We start from the raw sequence: 23,041 nt of genomic DNA, 5'->3' as shown, positions 1-23,041 counted from the left end.
AGCGGAAAGCTGGGACGACGATAAAATTCCTTGAGTTCGAAAATGTTGATTGCAAAACTCGCATCTACTCATTGTCTGTACCAGGACTTCTTTCAGTTCAGATTTTACCGTCTGGTGTTTGTTGGTTTTTTTTTTTTCAAACAGTTACATGATAATTATTCAAATAGGTTCTTTTTCATAATTAACTTGTTTATCCTTCATTTACTAGCCTGAGATTCCTCAACAATTACATCTTTCGGTTCCGTTTGAATCTCGGCGATTTTTACATTTGCTATTGACGGGACACTAGTTGGACGATCGGCATACATTCGTCGACGACCAACGTTTGTTTTTCGTAAGCTGTGATCCGGTGTGGTATTTTCATTATTTGGTGATAATTTTATGGTGCTAATACTAGTCGTTACATCTCGTTTGTTACTCTGAATATCAGGGATACACATTTGTTTTTAACAACAAAGTCATATATATATATATATATATGTGTGTGTGTGTGTGTGTATGTGTATTGTTAATAACAACATTAAAATATACTTCTTCCGGTAGAATTTGCGCAATGATTGGTGCATTTATTCCCATGGAAAAAAGTTCCTTTTCCTGACAACTCTTTTGATACATTTTACACCTATTTTTCCAGATACTACAATAAGAGTATTTTTATACTTTTCAATTTTCTTAATAAATAACGAAAAGAGTTAAAGATTTGATTATTACGAAGCACGAAACTCACGAAAGTACAATCAAAATGTCGATCAGGTAAAATAGCGATAGAACAAGATTGAAGAATATCAGTACAGTTTTTGTCGGCCTGAAATTACTATTGGTGTCTGATAATAGAAATAAGAATATACTGACAAGAAAATATATCAGGAAACCCAGCATGGAGAACGTAAACATCTGTCATAAAGTAGCATAATTCTTAATATATATATATATACATATTAACGAATAATGTGATCAATTCGTTCGAATTTATAGAATAATTGTTTAAAATGGATTAATTTTATTACGTAATAGATTATTTTTACCGGTGTAATACGTAGACTACGTTCACTGTATTGAGAAATTATTTCCAGACTCATGACAAAGACATAGATACCGTTTATAACAATTAATGAAAGGCAAATGATTGTAGAAAACGGAAGCTCGGGTATCCAAAGTATGTATATGGTCAAAAAGAATAGGAACGTTGACGTGAGCTAAATCGATAAACTTTATTGAAATTAATTCGTCCAAGGTATACACGATATTGCACTTGCTTTACTTACAAATTGAAAAACTCTAAGCGGCTTTAATACCGCCGTATATGAAGTATTGTCTTCTTGATAAAAACCTAGTTTCATTGGTCGATGACTTCTTTTGAGTATTTCATCTGATAAAAAACGATTTTTTAAAGATGATTCATTTTTCAATAGTCATTAAACTTACTTGTATTAGACATATTTTTTTTTTTTTACAATTGAATATGAGAAATATATTTTAAATCTTCTGTCAAATAATTCTGTACAGAAAGTTTATTCTTGTGTCATCGTATATCGATTTTTTTTTGTCGATAGCACGGGTAGGCTATGATTATAGCTTTCTTATTTACGATCCCCATATATATTTGTTATAATAAATCTTTTAATTTACAGAAAATAAATAACTTTCTTTAATGATCGTATTTGTAATCAATTGAAATGAAATTTTTATTATACGTGACCGTATTATCTTTTTATAAATCATAAAGTTTATAAAAATAAATGTTATACAGAGATTCGAGTAAAAGTAATGAAATTATTCAGTATCCGTACAAGAAGATTAAAAGAACGTCGATTAGATATACGATAGAAGCAATTATGGATAAAACAATCGCTGTCATGAGTTTCCAGGTATCATTTACTTCGTCTCTTCTAGTAACACTAAAAATTTGGAATGCAGCTAATAATAAAATTACCGCAGCGATTACTCCGAATAGGAACATCTAAAAGTAATAAAAGTTTATAATCTATATATATATATATATATACTTTTTAAAAATTAGTTCAATCATTTAGATAAGCTATTGAATATTTATTATTTTTTTATAAAAATGTAAAAAAGTAAAACTCTGACCAACCGGTGTTTCCGTTATTGGATCACCACCAAATTGACTGATAATGTCAATAAATGTTATGAAGAAAAATGTACCAAATGCCAAAAACAAAAGAATTTTGTCTACTTCAGTATAAGGAGATTTATTGATACATGTGTAGATGGTTAAGCCAATGAGGGAAGCCAATAATAACTAAATCATACGAAAATCTTATAAGTTTGTTAAACAAACTTTTAATAGTTGTTGTTTAACTACTCACGAATTGTACAATTCGTATAGGTTTTATTATCGGTACATGTTCGTATTCTTCATCGTACGATATTTCCTGTTCCTGAGGATAAAATTGTGAGTTATAAGTAGTTGGTATCATGAATTAATTTCACACAAATTTATCAAGTGTCATCTCCTAAAAAACTTATATTCCCTTATATAAAAATTAATTACGTATTTAACCATAATCGAACATATCCGATTAAAATTTCTTAGATCGACTTGAATACAGTAGAAAATCAGGATCATCACATGATCGATATTATTTCATAACAGCATATATACAGTATATACGGTTTATATATATATATATATATATATATATATATATATATATATATATATATATATATATGTTCGATTATTTTAAGTATTAAAAATGGAAAAAAATGTTTTATACAAATGTAGTGTCACGTCATAGCGAAAATTATTAAATTTTTCGGTAACCTGTAAAATACACATATAAATTTTTAAATGGAATCTTATATTCGTCATTATATATTTTTATAACTAATATCAAACTGTTTTCAAAACACTACCCACACATGTATTTTACACGTGCCGGCTTCAAATTTGATGTACCCTCTTCATTAACGTTACCCGATCTATACAGCAGAAAAGTTACTCGGAGTTTATGTGCTTTCATGCTAATTTCAAAGAGACAATAGGAACAAGTTGACATTGATAACATTCATCTGAAACATTTTTTAGATTTTTAATGATTACGATTTTTAATAATCCCGTGTATACATTTAAAACGGACGTACTATACATAAGATGACTGAATATAATCGATATATAACTTTCTTTTTATGTAATTTTATTGTTTCAACTATATCATACATATTATTGATAATAATTACTTAACGCAGTGAAAACTGAAAGTATATTAATATAAATTGCCTATTATTTAATTGTACAAGTGATCAAGGTGCTGCTATGTTAAACAATTTGATATATAATAGTTACATAGTGAATATTAAAGAATTATAAACGATAGCAATTTCTTTTCTAATGTTCTACATATAAATGTTTTATATAATCTTTGATAATACGTATAAAATATTCATTTGTAAATACTATACTATTTTACGAATTATCATTGTTATCATTAATATATATGGACGGATTCATTGCTTATAATTGTATACGTATCTATGCATATTAATTAATTACATAACATTAAGATTTCTTACAAGATATATTGTATAAACTTTGGATTTCAGCATTATATATACGTAAATATTTATAATATTTTTCTTTCGAAAAATCATTTAAAATCTGAGAACTCTAAATTACATTTATATTTCCAAACATTGGGTGCAGACGACAAATGTAATAATATTATAAAAATTAAAGTTAATTTAATTGATTGATAAGACACAATCGATTAGAAATTACATATGGATCTGAACATAGAAATGGATCTGATTTCGATAATATTTTTTTTACGAACACAATCGGTGGTAATTCTTACCTTTCAGATAACCATTTGATCACAAAATCTTTCTTTTAAATTATCGATGAATATTTATTATTTATTGATAAATATTATTGATTTATTATGCCTCAAGAATAATACTTTCGTTCGAGCTGATCATCCATTTTTGTAGATTCTCATGTTCTCGTTGAATATTTTAGAATCAAACAAATTTCCACAACGAAAGTCAAAGCGTTTATAAAGACAAAAACTGAAGAAGATATTAACATGTCCATGTATTGTTTGCTCGGATATAATTCGTTATTTTGCATGTGGTAGTAGGGCCTTTGAATAGTACGCCAGTTGTGAACGATTAGGCTACCCGCTATTATATGTAGAATCGCACCCAATGAAGCAAATAATATCATCTGTAAAAAATAAAATTAAAAAAAAAAAAGAAAGAGAAATAAATAAAAATTATAAATAAAAATTTTATTATAAAAATTGAAATTGTTTTATCAACAAAATTAAAACGATTTTTAAATAAAATTCTTCAATTGCTTATAAAACCGAGTCACGTAAGATCGATTACGATTTTCAAACACGTAATCAGAAAAGTCATTCTCATAGATTAATGTGTTAGTTGTTATATGAATTATTACGTCTCATTAAGTATGTATGATTGCAAACATAAGAATACTTTATATCGAAATGTTAATTTTCCTTTTTTCCTGTATTCGCGAAGATTATTTTAAAAATTATTCAAAAACTTTCCATATATACGTACATATACGAAAAATTTTCTCTATGTATTCTTCTTCGAAAGAAAAAAAAAAGAAAGAACATTTCATCATCATGTAAATTAAAAAACCATTTGGTCGTTGATATCATTTGAATAATTAATCGGACATGTAAAAATCAAATTAAACCGTGACGGATAACTAATGAATTTCGTGTGTGAATTAAATGGTTTACGAAATATCGCAAACAATAGGGTTTTTATATTACGTTATAACAAATTTCAATCGTTCGTAAAGCATGTACCGATACTATTACATCTGGGTGCATACTCATGAAGGAAAGATGTTACTTCTAAATACCTTGATGTGGCTTGTAATTATTATCGTATACGTCGTGACTTTAATAATGAGTCAGCTGTATAAACGAATAAAAAAAAAAATAGGTATTTCTTTGCATACTATAATACATGTTTATATATATGTCTTATTATAATTAATATCGATATCATTTTTTGAACAATAATTACGAAACACGGGTATATAGAATTTTGACGAACAAACGATTGAAAAATTTTCTTATAGAACACTTACCGTTCTTTTTGGTAATCGATCGCCCAGCAAATGGCATATGATAAAAAGCGAATTTATCATAATATAACCAGCGACTGTTACATAAATGAATGCTGCATCGTCTAATTTAAATCGTGACTTGTTAAAGACTCGTTGAAACGAATTTAAAGGATCAACCAAAAGACCAATCGCGAAGATGGCTAAAATCTGTGAATATAAATGTACTCTGTCAATTTTTTTCTTCTTTTCTTTTTCTTTTATTATCTTTATTAAATTTTTTTTTAATCAATATTTTTGATCAATCGATTATAATGTATAGCTAATATATATATATATATATATATATATATATATATATATATATATATATATATATTATATATACAAGTATATACTCACAATTTCGATCACTTTAAAAAAAATGGTAACATGTTTTGAGATTTTATTCTCCTTGGGAACTTGAGTTGCTCGTTGATTTTCGTCGGCCATTCTGACCCTGCGATGTTTTCCCCTACTGTCGCCCAGCTTGAAGAAATACTAGATCTACCTTTAACGACGATCAATATCTTTTATTACACCTTTGCGAGAACAGAATAGTGTGCCCTACGACATACACAGTGATAAACATCATTACATTGGGGTTGACTCGTAAAAAAGGGTAAATAAATGAGGGTAAAAAAAGCAGTGAAATTGCATGTTTATGTCTGTCTTTATGAGTTTCGTATTAAATTGTTCATATGATGTATATAAAAAAATTCAATTTAATTATTTACATCATATCTTTGTCATATTAAAAAATTTCATTCATTTTGCGTATCTTAATCCAAATCTTTTTTTTTTTTTTTTTTTTTTTCTTTTTTTTTCTTCTCTCAATATGGCGAATTAATTATAATAATTAAAAGATATGTTATACTTTTACACATACTATTTTTCATTTGTTCTTTGAACAACTATTTTCAACGCACTTGTATCATCTATAGTTCGACATTTGGAAAAAGTATTGCGTTGAACTATTGATAACGCGTTCTAAATCTAGCTTGCAATATTAAAAAACGAGTTCGTTCGTAGGAAGTAAAGGTAGGTATTATCGAAAGTGAATAAAAAACGAAAGGAAACTAGTTTAAGATAACGTCGATAACATAATCCTGTTTTCCATGAAATTTACGAAATTTCATGAAAATTATGAGAATAGTCATACATTAACGTTATATAAAATATCCTAAAGCATACTAATTATGTGACGATCGTTGCCGGATAATTTTCAAGGAAATTTAGAAAAGGAAAAAGAAAGAAAAAATAGAACTTGCTCGTTTTCATAAATAACGTCTTGTAAATATTTTAAAATTCCTTCGATCGTAGGTATACCTGACCTATGCTATTGGAATTTGCTCTCATTCATAACACCCACGTGTTATCGATCACACAATACTATCCAATTTTTATAATTTTTATAATCTTACGAACAAACGAAGTTAATCTCAGATGACTAGAAGCAATAACAATTAACAATGGACTAATTGCGTATTATTAATGGAATTAACTGTGATACAAAAAAAAAAAAAAAAGAAAAAAAAAGTATAAATAATCGCTCAACCATACCTTAATCACGTTACGTTACGTTTATTTGTCCAAAACAATCACTAATTGTAAATTATTGAAAAATTTACGTTGTTTTTTTGGAATTTACTAATACTTGACACTGTCAAACTCAATTCACTTTCATAAAAAAAAAAAAACAAAAATCAAAAAAAGAAAAGAAAAAAAAACAGAAAAAGAAAAATGAGAAATATTTATTATTTATTTTTTAATATATCTGATTTTCAACGACCAATGAGATGAAATTTCTCGATTAAGATGATTCAGTTAATGCTTTATGATTGCACATTGTCCGCGATTTTTTAAAAAAGCTGTCAGCGAAGAAGCGAAACACGCTCCGAGAAGGCGCGAGTTAAACTGGAACGCCGAACGTGACGCATTGAGTTCTAATGCCGTGTAAACGGCGCAACTATCCTAAAGCCGAAGCGTTATCGTTGTCGTTGTAGTCGTTGTCGTCGTTGTCGTCGTTGTCGTCGTCCTCGACGACGATGTTTTAAGCTTCATTCACATTCGACGTGAACGTACTCAAAGCACGCTATACTAAAATCGTAATATCGATAAAATCAAACGTAAAAATACTTCATTGAGATATTAGCACGTGCTCGAGAATAATTTACGTTTTAAAGATGTCTAATGATTATAATGATCATTAGCTGGAAAAAGTATTGATATTGATCATTTTTTATTAATAATTCTCTTTTTCTTTCTCTTTTTCTTTTTTATCATTATTTTATTAAAAATTTTGTTACATTATTTTTAATCTAGATCATGATAAATTCTAGAATATCCTTATTGATAATAATCTTTTGTTCCTCTTTCATCTAAAATATTTTAATATAATGTATAATTAATAGTTATTAACTATTATATGTAAAATATACACTGATCCTTTTGTATAACATATTTGACAACAATTTTTGTTTTATTTTTATTTAAAAGATCGTAGAAAGGGTTGACGTAATTAATAGTATATATAATTACTAATTATTTTATAAATAATATAGTTTCATATGATTATTATATGTGCGCGCATACATCAAAAAAATTGTATTTTTATCAATGTATTTTGAAATGAATGTGAAAATCATATATCGGGCAATATCCAGGAAGAATGAATCACTTTCCTCAAGTGTTCTTTAGAAATATATCCTGAATCGATTGTTTGACAAGCAGTAGAAAAACTTGGTTATTATTATAAACACCTGACTTTCTTTCATCATTTGTTGAATTGTCATACTATAGGAAAATCTTCTAATATTTCAATAATTATTAACAATAGAATGATATTAATAATTAATTTATATTTTGTAAATTTTATTTTAAGATTTTTTTCAATACCCTTCCTTTTCCATTTGATCATTATTAAATTATTAAATAAGAATATATATATATGTATACCTATGTACGTATGTATGTATGCTTTACAAAAATATCTCTGATCAGATTATATTCAATTCAAAAACTTAATGATATACATATGTGGATCTTTTTCTTGAAAAAGATTATCTTTTTATGTGGTATTTGAAGAAGAGAATACAGATATCACCTACGATGGGTGTGGTAATCTTTCCAAATTGCTTTTGAAGAAATGTTAATCAGAAAATATGCTTACTGTGACTCACTATAATCTATGTGAACATAGTACGTACTACATTGTATACGCTTATGAATGCTTTTTTGTAATACGATGTATTTCTATTATTATACATATAAAATTGAAACGTGAGAGGGACGTGCTATTTACTAGTTATAAATAATTTATGAATGAAAATATTTAACTTTTAGTCTGAATTTCAACAATATTGATATGTATGTGTGCGTTTGTATAGTGAAGTGAATAAAGAAGTTAATAAAGATATATTAAGTAGTATAAATATTCTTTTCCATAAAATTTATCGACAAACTGCAAGAAATGACTTTATATTTTAGGAGAAATCACGAGTTAAGCAAGTGATAATAATTAATATTACTTACTCGTATCTTCATTGATCTAACTACACTACGCATATATATGCTAAATGGCTTAAAGCATGCAAACTAAGAAATAGTACACGCAATAGTTACATATTTATTTAAGCGTATGTGCACATACACGCATATGTGTACACGCATCGCACGCGCACATAATATACGATAAATACTGTATGTTATTTATTAGAAAATAAAAGAACTAAAGATTAAAATTGTTCCGTCCTTGACATATTAAAAAAAAACTTCGTAAATATTTAGACAGATCGTTTTAAAGTTGACTCGTTTATAAATGAAAGTGGCCTCGTATCGAAAGCTATTTAAATGATAACTTTCATAGCTTAAGGTTCTTTGTTAATCAATAGGTATATAAATATGTGTCACGATCAGTCACTATAATATCGATCTATCCATCATTTAACATTGATAGAGAATTATAATATACAATGTCTAACAAAAGAGTTTCATAAAATTAAGGTTTTAATTGAAATCCAAGTCAACACCAAATTAATCGATTTTTTTTAATAAATGACATAATTTTAATTGAAGTATATTTCGTATTTTATATGTGTACATGTGTATATGTGTATGTGTGTGTCTATTTGTTTTATATTAAAGAACTCTTACACATATATTATATATGTAATATATAATATATGTAATATATGAATTAACAACTGGTATTTTACTTTTATTATATGACGGAAGTTGAGTTAAAGGAAATAATAGTCATCGATAATCGACATTTTTCAAACAGGAAACAGAGATTAACCTTGCTGCATGTAAATACATATTTTCATAGCCTCGATCATTGTGTAATCTGTTTTAAAAGTAAACTATAGACATCTATCGCATGTGTTTACGGTAACGTAATAAAGCTACTAAGAGCATGCAGAAAGACAATAAGACGAAAAGAGATAGAGAAAGCATATGGAAGTAGGAAATACAAATGTGTATAATTGTGTGCGTATGTATGTATATATAAGTATTATATAATACATGAATCTTTTTACTCAAAATTATCTATATATAGGGTTAACAAATTAATATAATCAGATTAGTTTGTTATTAAGTTACAACAGTGTAATAATAAAAATATGTAGATTGATTTAAAAAAAAACATCGATGGCATTGAAATCTTAGAAAAGAGTGATTTAAAAAAAAAATTTTATATTTACTTAAATGCAGTTGCTTTGAATCTAATTATTTTTTTGTGAAACGTTTCGCATCATTGGTGCAAGAAAGGTGTTTTTAGTATTCAAGTTCAGTAAAATATCCTGTTTGTATATATATGTATGTATGCATGTATGTATGCATGTATGCATGTATGTATGTATGTATGTATGTATGTATGTATGTATGTATGTATGTATGTATGTATGTATGTATGTATGTATGTATGTATGTATGTATGTATGTATGTATGTATGTATGTATGTATGTATGTATGTATGTATGTATGTATGTATGTATGTATGTATGTATGTATGTATATATGTATATATGTATATATGTATATACACATACATATACATAAATACACATATATAGATATGTTTCCGTGAGCAGGAAAAGATCGCATGCTTCGGCGCGTGCAGTAGGCGCGGTCCGATCTTCATTGACGATTACTACTGTGCGATCTTCCTATTGGCCTTGAACCACTCATACTCATTTCCTTTGTGGACATACATATGTAAGTACATTGAGAAGGGAGATCACTCACAAAAACTTCGTTCTTCTACGTCAACTTACATATATTTCTTTTACGTCGTTATTACTTCTATAATTATGGAAATTATGACGAAAATAGCTTATGAAAAAAACAAATTATTTTTAATGTTACCTTTAATTAATTCTTATTAATAATTTATTATATCTTGTTTATTTCTTTTTAAATTATATTATTGACTTAAAAGTTACATACGAAATATTTGTTTATTGAGCTTTGTAAGTTGCAATAGAAAGTTATATACACTCATTTTCAACAAATGGATCTTTAAAATACATATAATCATCTCTTGTAATATTATTTATACTTTTATTATTTCAGCGAGGTAAAGACGCATTATATGACCGCAACTTGCTTCACACATCGAGAACTCGTAATCTCATATTACAAGCTCATGCCCATAACAATTATTATATTGCATGCAATTATGACTGGTGAACTATTTTTAAAGTGAAGGCAACGAAAGTCATATTCAAACGTTCGATAAAAAGTTGTAATATGCATTTCATGTTTGTTTTCGATAAAAGAAAAAAGGAAACTCTTTCTTTTTTACAATATTAACGTAATCTCAAACGTAGTTGAATTTGACCTTGTCAGAGGGTAGATCGTCTAGGTATTGATCCGTAAACCATAGCACGAATTCACTTACGTATATTACTGTTGTAAGATTATAAAGATATCAACTTTCGGAAAAACTGACATAATCATCAAAAATTAATAGGAATAAAAATAAGAAGAAAAAAAAGAAGAGATTTTGTTTTATTTCAGAATTTATATTTAATCTCTTTTTAATATATTTTCAAAAATAACATCTCTCCTATAAACACAATTAATATGATAAAGATCTATCAATCAATTAATATCTTCATTAATTTATCGCTGTCTACAATACATTATACATAAATTCTAATTATATCTCTTTTAAATTCAAAAGACAAATTTATCATTCGTAGGGTTCATTAATCAACCGTGCATAAGATCGTTCTTCCTTTCTGATTCATCAGGGTCAAATTAAGTACGACACTTGTAATTAGTATGATTACGTATCCGGATGGTTAGCCAAGACAACGATGCCCGCTATGAGGTCAAGTGGATTAATTGATCCAAGTCGTGTGGTCAATTCTTTTCAAGCACCACGCCTCTTATCCGGTGAAAAGACATTCACCCACCTATCACAGTTTAGTCTGTTCTTTTCTTTCGTTAAAAAAAAAAAAAAGAAAAAACTGAAATTCGGTAATAGTTTTTTTTTTAATCCGTTGATATTCTTGACAAATATTTTTCTATTCCACGAACAATTACAACGAGCAATAGTGCGATCGAATTTATCAGACAGGCCAGGAATACGATGACTTTTCGTGTATTACTGCCTTGTCTGTGAAAAGTGAAATGTTTCAATTATTATAATTATATAACATTAGCTAATTGATATTCTAATTAATTCGAATTTGAGATTATCGTTTATAAAATTCCAAATTTGCAAAATTACCCTAAATTTTTGTCGGTCTTATTCATGAAGATCATGGAACAATCTGTTCTTATGAGAAATTGATAGAAGAAACAAAGTATGCATCCGAAAGAACCGATTGCAGCAAAGCATACTTCCTTGAGTTTTATCACTTAAATGAGTTTTATCGAAGATAGAGTTTTTTTCTCTAAATAACTTACAAGAAAAACGTGAGTCTCCCTCATGTACATAGCTAAGATCTCTGATGAATTTATTATAATATAACCTGTTATCAAGGCAGGCACGACGATTCCGAAATATTCTGGGGCAAAATATCGATCAAGGGGACGTATATAAGCCGCAGTACCAACAATGCAGGCCAACTAAATATATATTCCATTTTTTTTTTGTATGTATAATATTTTTACTTTCGAAAATATAAATAATGGCCAAATTTTTAATATTTTTTTAATGTAAATTAATAGTTCTTATTGAAAAGTCAGTAGAAAGTACCGATTTTATTTATTAATCAACTTAATAACGACGAATTAGTGGAAACATACCAAAGAAAACATTTTGAAAACAAACAATCTTTTCTCGATCGTTTTTGTTCTGATATTATCGGGAATATTGCTAAATGGAACCGGAATGTTTCCCATGCTATTATTTTCGTAAAGAAATTAAATTAAATACAATTGTAGAAAGATAGTAATGATATTTATTAAGCTGAAGTATGCGAAATTTGGAACAGTGATTCAATTAATTCGATATTTTATATATTGTTATATCGATAAAATCAATCGAAATATGTTAATCGGTATAAACGCATATTTAATAAATACTGGGAATTTTAATTGAAAATATGAAATCGTTTCGCGAACTTTTCACCGATATTAATTTTCTTCTTAGATTGTTAGAATGGGTTAGTATACATACATATATACGTAAAAAATAACAACTGCATAGCGTATAATAATAAGGTTATCTTCTCATCGTATTATTCAGGTACTCTGTCTGTTAGGAATTATTTATTATCATCGCACTCTCGATACAGGTCAATTGTTGATTCTTCATGGTTGGTTCTTTGTTGCACTTTCTTACATCCTCTCTTACATTTGGGAAAATCCTGATCCGTGGGTGGTAGGTTACATATGTAATCGAGACAGTCGTTTTATTTAACAAAATTCTTAAAAATAAAATTTATCAATATTCTTATAATTTTATATCAAGGAGGTATTCGCGATTGGAATTTATATTATATTGATGATAGTTACTATCTTTATGGATTTAACACTGCATTCCATTTTAACAATAATTCTAGGTATTTATGATTGAAAAAAAAAGTTTCACCAGTTTAAAAAATTGGTTTTATAAAAATTTTTAAAAGATTCTTGAACTATATACATCTTTTTTCAGTCATTCTTCTGATCGCTGATTTAGTGTTTATAATCATAACTAAAACTTCGTAAATCAAGTTTCGTGGAAGAATTTGATATTATTTGAAGGTATAACGAAGGAGTAAGTTTGAATAATAAAAAATGTTTTAATTTTTTTTATTTAAAGGTTTAGTCACATCTTTCGTCGGATCGTTCTTATCAACGCTCTGACAATTCTATTTCTTGTGGTTGTAATTCTGCTATCAGATACACTTGCCTGTTATCCATAAAAATTTTCATACAAACATCGAACATCATTAGGAAGGAGCATACTGTTAATTATGTGACAAAATTATTCTATTAATTATCTTTTTGTATTTGTAAACATTGTAACAGACAAAACTAAATTTATAATCCAGACATACTTATTAAAATGATTCCAATTATTTTCTCATCACATTGATTTTTATTGTTACTCTGTATTATCGTATAATACCTAATGATACCTGATATACTTGCTATCCAATATAAAGCAATACCGATTAGAAAATAGGTGAATTCCTATAAAAAAAAAGCCATAAAAATGTTGATATTATTATTAAAAGTAACAAATAAAATATAAATATTTCAATAATACCATGACGTTTTTCTTCTTCTGAAAAATATGTGCCAAACTCAAAACAAGTAAAATAATAGCATAAGTCATGGAATTTATTGAATAGATGATCCATAACCACATTGGTATCGAATGTTCTTGACATTTCGATAAGATATTCATACAAACGCATACTAAAACCTAAATCTTATTTTTTAGTTTATTACCTGTAAAAGAAAATTCTATTAAGCGATCTACGTACCAAATGAATTATCTTAAATAAAAGACTATAATCTTTTAAAAGACGTTTTACAAACTCATTCATTTATCAAATGAATTCTATTCACCGTGAAGTTTATCACGCATAACATTAATTGATTAAATAAATATTAAATGGCTACTAATAATTGATAACTAAATTCAGTTATTCAATATACGATTTTGAAATAGAAAACGATGAGCATTAAGAATGTTCAAATTTTTATTAATCATTCATCCATATTTTATAATTGTATGAATTTGTTATATTAAAAATATATTTATTCAGCAATTTCAGCAGTTCTAGCGTGCGTTGCGCCTCCACCACGACGTAATCGACCATTTCCTGCTCCTCCCTTACCAGTTTTTATTATCAACAATACTAAGTCGATTATGAGAATCACTATAGAGACTATCGGGGACAAAAAGTAATAAAGTTAAAATAATAATTTTGATCTCTTAATTACAATAATTAAAAAAGAATTAGTGATTTAAAGATATAATTTAATATTAATTAATTACTAGTTGCTAGTCCAAGAGATATGGCGAAAGATCTGCCTTCGTGTTCTATAAAAGCCTGATAATTAAGTTTTCAAATATACGTAAAAAAAATTATTAAATAATCTATACATTTACTCACGAGTATGTTTGTCAATATAAATGTCACCTGCTCCATCATCGTCATAATAATCATAAATCAATGAAAATGTGCTAATTGTTAACATCAGTATTGTGACTATAATCATACAGCATTCCTATAAATATAGAATATGAGATCAATTAATGTTATCTAATTTAATAATTAATTAGAATTTCATTAACATTACCCAAATAAAGGTAGTACTGAACCATACATAAGCATATAATATGATAATCATATTTATCAATGTTGTATAAAAATAACCAATTCCAAATGCATAAAGTTGATGACATGCTGCATAAACATCGAAAAAAAAGAAATGTATGCCCAATAAAGTGTTCTAAGTAAATATAAAATAATTATTATTAATGAATTAAAGAAAAAATATTGATTAGAGGTTATTTAATGCTCACGAAAACAATCATTTTTAAAACAAAGTGAAAGTTCTTCCATAATTCCTTGCAAGTACGACCCATTTTCTCTTCTGATCAAATAAATTATCTTTCTTATTTGAAAACTCGAGAGATCTTAAATTTATTTTTTTTTGATGTTAATTTCTCTTCGTGATAAAGATATCGATATTGATAGTGCTATCGTTTATCGATTATAGTATATATATATACTGAATAATATATTAATTTAGTTATTTTATTATTACAAAACGATACATTTTAATTATTAACATTAGAGACTGCGGAAAATAATTTTGCAGCAAATAATTATTTAAAAATTATAATAATTAACAAGTCACATGCACACTACCACAAAGAATCGATAATTTCTTCATACACAATCTGTCTTAATAATTATTATTTTATAATAATTAATTTTGCCATTGTCCACGTTAGTTACTTTATTTACTATAAAATGTAATAAAATATGTATTTCAATATGAATGACTCGAATTAGTACAATGACGAGTGAAATTATTTTATGACAGTATGATTAATCGTCTTTAATGTATATATGGAATGGATTAACTTTCAATACAAAATATTCACTTAATATCTAATGAACGCGTTAATCATATTCTTCTTTCGTCAAATGCCGGACGCTTAATAGTAAATCCAAAAGATATAATACTCCTTCTATAATACATAGCGAACCAAGAGCCAATCCAACCTTTAAAAAAATACATATTAATAAATAAATATTATAATTCAAGATATTGTAACTTGATAAAATATATAATTTTATTCATCGTAATACCTCTTTTTCCGGTACTAAATATTCAAATTTATGCTCTGGCTGATATCCATGCCAATAGTGTAGAGCTGTGCCGCCAACAGCGAGGAACATACAGAGACCTAGAAAGTTCATGATAATGTCCTGAAAAAAGGAAAATAATGACGATAAATTATATATTATCTTTCTTCGAAACCCGTCTAATAAATAATCACGAAACGTTGAACTTACGACGAGACTTTTTTTGTGATTAGTCGTTCCAAAACAAAAAGTAATTAGAACGACACCAGTGTACAGAAAAAATCCCACGAAAACACCTGATCCAACGATCTCAACATCAGGGTTTTTATCCTCGTTGAGATTCCATTGTCCACCGATTCCCAAAAATTCACCGGCATATCCCGTTCGATATAGAATTAGAATAATAAAATTTATCACCTGAAAAAGAAATAAGAGGCATTTCAAATGATTTACAATTCATTAGTTTCGTCTTATTCCTTTTTTCTTTTTTCTTCTTTTACTATTTCATGACTAATACACAAAAAAGAGGTTATGGTGAATCTAACGTGCTCGTTTCACACTTTTGTGTATCACAAATGAAAGCGTATCACTTTACAAACAACATTTCTTATCTATAGCAAGTCGATAAGAAACGAAATGAATCATGAAATCGCGTAAAATTTTTCTTAATGACTGTATTTATGATATTCTCTGATCATAAAAATACTTTGGTGATTCAATCATATATCGGATAAGTAAATATAAATTCCGAATAAATTTTGACAACAAATTAATCAATTTTATGTTACTAAACTCATTCAAACAGTCAGAAAAGGAATTTCTCCGTTTATTTTTGTTTTTCTTTTTTTCTTTTTTTTCTTTAATTATAAATCATTTATTATAGAACGTCACCGTTAATCATTTCATTAAAAATCATTATAAGTTATAATCTTAGCACATAAAAACAAAACACTTGCACACACTGAGAAAAGATCAATAGGATCAACGTAATCCCTTTAGATCATTCATTTTATTTAATTCACAAATATCTCGATAGAAATTCCATTTTTAGATTTTCCATTATAAATGATCATTTTATTCTCACCAATTTAAGAATTTTTATTGTAATAGATGCTATTGTTTCAATGGACACCATTTTGATGCCAGTTTATTAGGAACACCTTTGCAATAAGGAAGAATGAGCAAAGTGGAGACAACACTATTAAACGATTTTGATCCAGAAAACCAAGCTCTCCGTATCTAATCAGATAATATTCTACGAGATAAAGAACAAGTACTTGCTCATTCGTCTCGTCTTATCTTTTACGCGTTCTATCTTTTTTTTTTAAATTCAATGCAGTGGTGTAAAAACTCTTTACTATTGCCTTTACTACAAATAATGAGTCATAGATTGTTCTCTGAGAAATTCATTACATTTTTTTAAAGAGAGAACGAATATTTAGATACTACATATTTCATTGTTTTAAGGGAGTTTAGAAAAATTTACGTCTTATATTCCATAAATTTGTTAAAATATAAACAACATGAAAGTTTCTAATTTTTCAAAAACATTGAATTTACAAAGTTTTTATTGGGAATGGTTAAGTCCCTTAATCATACGATTCGATTTATAAATTTCTGATAATCGATCGAATAAATAATTTATATATTTTTATTGTTTTAGCAATTGGGATTGGCTATTACTCAAGAGCAAATCAACGAAATGGAGACACACATCGATAATATCGATTTCGAAGCAGTTACCAAAGTAGAAAAAGCTACCAGACATGACGTAATGGCTCATGTTCATGTCTTTGGGAAGCAGTGTCCTAAAGCAGCACCTATCATTCATTTGGGTGCTACTAGTTGTTACGTTGGTGATAATACGGTAATGAATTGTTTCATATATTTCTAAAATATAATCATCCCCATGAAAAATACTTTCCAAAGAATAAACACATTATTGCATGATTTGATCGATTCAGTGTTAACAAAATTTAATTTCGTTCTTATTTCTTAAGGATCTACTGGTACTTCATGAAGGATTTCAAATTCTTTTACCTAAATTGGCAAAAATCATACAAAATCTTTCCAAATTTGCCACAGAACATGCGTATGTTCCAACATTAGGATTCACCCATTTACAACCAGCTCAACTAACGACAGTTGGTAAAAGAGCTTCTCTTTGGCTTCACGATTTACTGATGGACGAAAGAGCTCTTTTACGTGCAAAAAATGATCTAAAGTTTCGTGGTGTAAAGGGTACGACAGGAACTCAGGCGTCATTTCTTCAATTGTTCGATGGTTAGTAAAATTTTAGATAAATGATTTTGAATGTAAAAATAATTAAGGATTAGAGAATTAAAGATAAACAAATCTATTAAACAATTTTTTCTTTTTTTATTAAGTATATTTTGTTTAATTAATTTAGTTATAGTACTAACGATATTATGTCAATTTTTAGGTGATTCTGAAAAAGTGAAGCAATTAGATGCTCTAGTAACAAAGATGGCTGGATTCGAAAAGCATTATGCTGTTACAGGACAGACGTATAGTAGAAAAGTAGACGTGGAATGTTTGATCGTTTTAAGTTCATTAGGATCTACTGTTCACAAGGTAAAAAGATCCTTTCAATTTGAAAGATATTGTTTTGAAAATCCAAAAAATTTGTTTAACAGATTTGTACCGACATCAGGCTGCTAGCGAACATGAAAGAGTTAGAAGAACCATTCGAGATGACTCAGATAGGATCAAGTGCCATGCCGTATAAGAGGAATCCGATGCGTTCCGAAAGATGTTGCAGTATTGCACGTCATTTAATAACACTGTGCAGTAATGCATTTCAAACCGCAGCTACTCAATGGATGGAAAGAACGCTAGACGATTCAGCTATACGTAGAATAACTCTTTCTGAAGCTTTCCTTTCAGCGGATGTCATTCTTATGACGTTACAAAACATCACGGAAGGTTTAGTAGTATATCCCAAGGTCATTGCAAAACACGTTGCTCAGGAATTACCTTTTATGTGTTCTGAAAATATTATAATGGCTATGGTGAAAGCTGGTGGCGATAGACAAGTGAGATTTTATTCTATTTCTCTAATGCACTATTTTTTTCTTTTTCTTTTTTTTATTTAAGTTTATTTATAAATCTGTTTTATTTAGATATGCCATGAAAAAATTCGAGTACTATCGCAAGAAGCTGGAGATCAGGTAAAGCAACATGGCCTCGACAATGATTTGATTGATAGAATTAAAAGAGACCCATACTTTGAACCAATAATTAGTCAACTCGATGATTTGTTAAATCCTTCAACCTTCGTTGGTAGAGCTCCCGAGCAGGTTATCGAGTTTATCAAGGAAGAAGTTCATCCTGTTCTTAAAAAATATAAATACATGAGCGGTCCGGTTGAACTTAACATTTAAGTAACACATCATTTTAATATAATTTTGTTATCGTAGAGAATTAAATAGTTCTACAATTTTTATACAATTGTTATATAGGAGAAAATTTTTAATTTCATATATTTTAAAGAAATATATAAAGGAAATATTCAAGAATTTGACTAAAAATCAATTGTTTTAGTATTAAGAAGATCATTGAGCACATAAAGAAGCATATTTATAGTAAGAACAATAAGAAATCACGCTTTTAATATCCAGAAAAAAAATTTATCATTCTTGTAAATATTAATCATTGCGCCTAGAAACATCCAACCATCCATACCAGTCCATCAATAATATCCCGTACAAAAGTCAATAAGTATCAATAAGAAACTTCAACTGCTGTACTTGACAAAAGATTAAAATTTTATATTACATGTATTATCAATTATATTGTATTGCCTATTTTCTGCCATTCTTTGTAATATAAATAATTATAACAAATGTATAAATGCTCTTTGAATGTTATTAATAGAATATATTAGTTGAAGGTGCTTAATATACCTGACTTTTTAAATAAGTTCTTTTTTTTTAAAGATAAGCGTCTAAGAAATAAATAATTATATATGAGAATGAAAGAGTTTTTTATTTTAATTCTCTTCTGCAAAATGCCATTGAAAAACTTATGCAACAGCATAAGTTATTTTTAAAGAAAGGAATGTCATTGAAATGAACGTTCGAAATATTTTTTTTTTTTCATATTTCTATTGTTTTTTGCAGAAAGAACAGAATACTGTTTATACAAGAAGATATAAGATTTTTTGTTCGTATTCATTGAGATTTCAAATTTATAAAGTATTTTAGGAAAGGAAGGAACAGGCGCATCGTTCACAGCCAAGCTAGGCTTTAAAATTTAAATTCAATAAAATCACTTTTTAATCTTATGTTTACAAATTCAATTTGTTTATGTTGATTATTTGTTTCTTTTTACTTGACAATCTTCTCGTCAACTTAACAGTCGTGATAGCAAAGACAAATAAAGCGACGAAGAGAAACGGAAAGATGAAAATTTTTACAAGAGTTTATAAATTGAATATTTACAAATTGAAAAGAAGTTAAAGAGACAGAAAAGCGAAGTTTTTTTAAAAGAAAGTGAAACGCAGTAGAAAGTAAGTAAAGGAAAATAATAGATAATGAAGAAGTGAAGAGATATTGAAAAAGACCGAATGTTTTATTTAAAAAAGGAAAAGAAATATTTATAATAAATTTGTTTCGCAGATATTGAATAAATTATGCATAATCTCTGTATACAGATTCGCAGTTGTAAAATCAGAAAGAAATGACAGATACATATGTAATGGCAATGATGTGCTATAGTACAATAGATAAGCTATGACGAAAGATGATACAAAGAATAGTGACATATAAATGATAGAACATATATCATAATCACAGTGCATAGGAAACCCATGTTTTCACTAGATTTTGTACAGAGTGAGTATTAATAGGTGGGAAAAGTAGACTAGAAAAAGAAAGGATATAGTAAATGATTTTAAGATAAAAGACGAAAATGATCGACTTTCTTCTATGCCCATTTTTACATTTTTTTTTTTTTTTTTTTTTTATTCTTTTGATTTATTTTTAAAGAAATATTAGAATATAGTACAAATGTGCGTGATAAAACACACAGTTAAATTTCATACTATCATCATTCGTTGAATTTTAGGCAGTAGAGGAATATAAGAGAAAGACAGATAAAAAGAGAGAGAGAGATAAAGGAAAAAAGAAAAATGAAATGTACAAAGACAAGAATTGATTTACGAAAAGAGAAGAAATTGAGCGTTAAAGAAAAGAAAGTAATGATCACAGTGTTCAGTTTTATATTGCTTAATAGAAAGAAACAAAGTATTGAAATACAGATATAGCAATAGACTAGAAATGATGTTGCACTCTTGTAAATAGATCAGAAAAGATTAGAAAGAGAAGATAGGAAGAAAAAAAAGAGACAGAAACATAAAAGAAAAGATGAAAAGATAGAAACATAAAAGAAAAGATGAAAACACAGAAACATAAAAGAAGAGATGTAAAGACAGAAACATAAAAGGAAAGGACAAAATGAAGTGAAAAAAATAAGAAAAGGACCAAAGAAAAAGAAAATAAAGAAAAAGATAGAATATAAGAGAAAGAAAAAGAAGAAAGGAGAAATTATAAATTCAGAGATAGAATTAATCAGAATATAGAAATAGAAAAAACGCAAGTAATATGATAGAAACAGATTAAAAAAGATATAGAACGAAATGAAAGTAGATTTAGAAAGAAAGAGAAATTTGTACAAAATAAGTTGACAGACACAAATATTTCATAGAAGTATTTTCAAGCTTTTGAGTACAATGAGAAAAAAGTAAAAATGAAAATGAAAGAAGAAGATAGAAAAAAAAAGATAAGAAAATGAATAATTCATAAATAGATATACTATTTCACAAAGTATACAAAAGAAATTATTTCAAGAAAGTTTTAGAAAAAAGATGGAGGAATATACAAGCAGAACAGAGAAACAGAGGAAATAAAATAAAAGCTTTTATTTATAATATAGTAAGTAATATAGTAAGAGAGTTAAATAGTTTGAAAAAAGTAATTTGTAGAAAATAAAGAATAAGTAAAATAGTAAAGAACATAGAATAGGAACGAGATTAAGAAACGATGTGATGAGAGAATTAGTGAAGAGAAAAATTAAGAAGTAATTAGAAAAATAACATATCTTTGAAACGATAGTTCAGGTACAGTAGTAAGAAATAGAAGTTTGTACAATGAGAAAATTAATATACAGACTTAAAGAAAAAATGCGTTTTAGAGATCTTTAAAGGAAACTTTACAGAAATTAAAGTTGAAAAGAAAATTGAGAGAAAAGAGGAAGTTTAAGAAAGAAAATGTAAGTAGAAAATAGTAGAAAGTAGTATATCGAAATGAAATTCATATTGGCAAGATCAAGCAACAAATCTTGAGTTTGATAATACTGATATGTTGATGGCAACGAAAGATAAAGAATGGAAGAAATAAAAGTGAAAATCGTTATAGAAGATTAGATAGGTACATATAGAAAAAAACAAATGAGAAAGAAAAAGTTGAGAGGCTGTACGTGGGATAGAAATTTTGAAATTTTGCGTGAGAAATGATAAAGCAGCAAGATTAGAAAAAAAAATGAGGAGATAAAAAAATCAAAATAAATTGACATAGCTAAAGTATAGTAAGAATGCTGAGAATTTTTTAGCAAAGACTCATAGATCATTGTTGAAGATCGTTTTCAAATGGTCAAGTAATTTCATCGATTCCATGTTTGATTCCGACAAAGAAAAAGAGAATCGATGAGATTGCGAGGTACCTGAAAATCGATATACAAGCAAGAAAGGGCTATCACAGAAGGTTAGGTTTGTCGAGAAGGTCCAACTATTCCCATGAGTATAAAACCTCAATAACGATGGAATAATTTTTTGGAAAAATGGTTCAAATAGTAAAGCAAGAAGGAAGGATTTGCCGATTTTAGATTTCTTGATGAAGCACCGAGTGACCAATCAACGAATCAATTTCTTTTTTTTTTTTTTCTTTTAGTATTTGAAACATACAAAATTATATCAATTAAATCAGTACAAAGTATGTTATTGAGTTTGTATGTTATTGAGTTTGTATTAAAATACAAACGTATTATCAAACAAACGTTTTAGGAATTTCGAAAAGCAATTGAATTTGATTCGTTGATTGCACTCAGCGAGGAACCTCCCTGGAAGATGTCTCGATCGTG

At 27.6% G+C, this 23,041-nt stretch overlaps 3 protein-coding genes across 6 annotated transcripts in view; 1 reads left to right on the top strand and 2 right to left on the bottom strand.

Annotated features, from left to right (window-relative positions):
- Positions 1-22,913, top strand: part of LOC124425166 (adenylosuccinate lyase) — a 29,095-nt gene extending 6,182 nt beyond the window's left edge. Inside the window, exons 1-6 of one of the 3 annotated variants that reach the window (XM_046965131.1) lie at positions 10,224-10,328; positions 17,547-17,750; positions 17,884-18,166; positions 18,327-18,478; positions 18,541-18,939; positions 19,027-22,913. In XM_046965131.1, the coding sequence (XP_046821087.1) occupies positions 17,586-17,750; positions 17,884-18,166; positions 18,327-18,478; positions 18,541-18,939; positions 19,027-19,287 (1,260 nt within the window). In that variant the 5' untranslated portion in view covers positions 10,224-10,328; positions 17,547-17,585 and the 3' untranslated portion in view covers positions 19,288-22,913. Of the gene's footprint in view, positions 1-10,223; positions 10,329-17,275; positions 17,463-17,546; positions 17,751-17,883; positions 18,167-18,326; positions 18,479-18,540; positions 18,940-19,026 lie in introns of those variants that run through there. The other 2 variants (XM_046965130.1, XM_046965129.1) reach the window with 2 other exon arrangements.
- On the bottom strand, positions 2,869-7,055 carry LOC124425169. 2 transcript variants are annotated; one of them, XM_046965136.1, is made up of 4 exons: positions 6,671-7,055; positions 5,471-5,618; positions 5,093-5,278; positions 2,869-4,189 (listed from the first exon to the last, which is right to left on the bottom strand). In XM_046965136.1, exons 2-4 carry the CDS (start codon positions 5,558-5,560, stop codon positions 3,959-3,961), a joined length of 507 nt encoding a protein of 168 aa, XP_046821092.1. In that variant the 5' UTR covers positions 5,561-5,618; positions 6,671-7,055; the 3' UTR covers positions 2,869-3,958. The 2 variants fall into 2 exon arrangements, with proteins under 2 accessions (XP_046821092.1, XP_046821091.1); XM_046965135.1 differs by having other exon boundaries at positions 3,132-4,189; positions 5,471-5,674; positions 6,671-7,054.
- On the bottom strand, positions 15,379-17,133 carry LOC124425170 (protein snakeskin). Its single transcript, XM_046965137.1, has 4 exons — positions 16,968-17,133; positions 16,094-16,300; positions 15,887-16,006; positions 15,379-15,799 (listed from the first exon to the last, which is right to left on the bottom strand). Exons 1-4 carry the CDS (start codon positions 17,016-17,018, stop codon positions 15,698-15,700), a joined length of 480 nt encoding a protein of 159 aa, XP_046821093.1. The 5' UTR covers positions 17,019-17,133; the 3' UTR covers positions 15,379-15,697.
- Positions 22,914-23,041: the final 128 nt, after the last annotated feature.

Source organism: Vespa crabro, chromosome 6 (assembly GCF_910589235.1).
Source record: "Vespa crabro chromosome 6, iyVesCrab1.2, whole genome shotgun sequence".
Taxonomy (NCBI): Eukaryota; Metazoa; Arthropoda; class Insecta; order Hymenoptera; family Vespidae; genus Vespa; species Vespa crabro.
The sequence above is the reverse complement of the archived record's forward strand: the minus strand, read 5'-3'. Positions and strand labels throughout refer to the sequence as shown.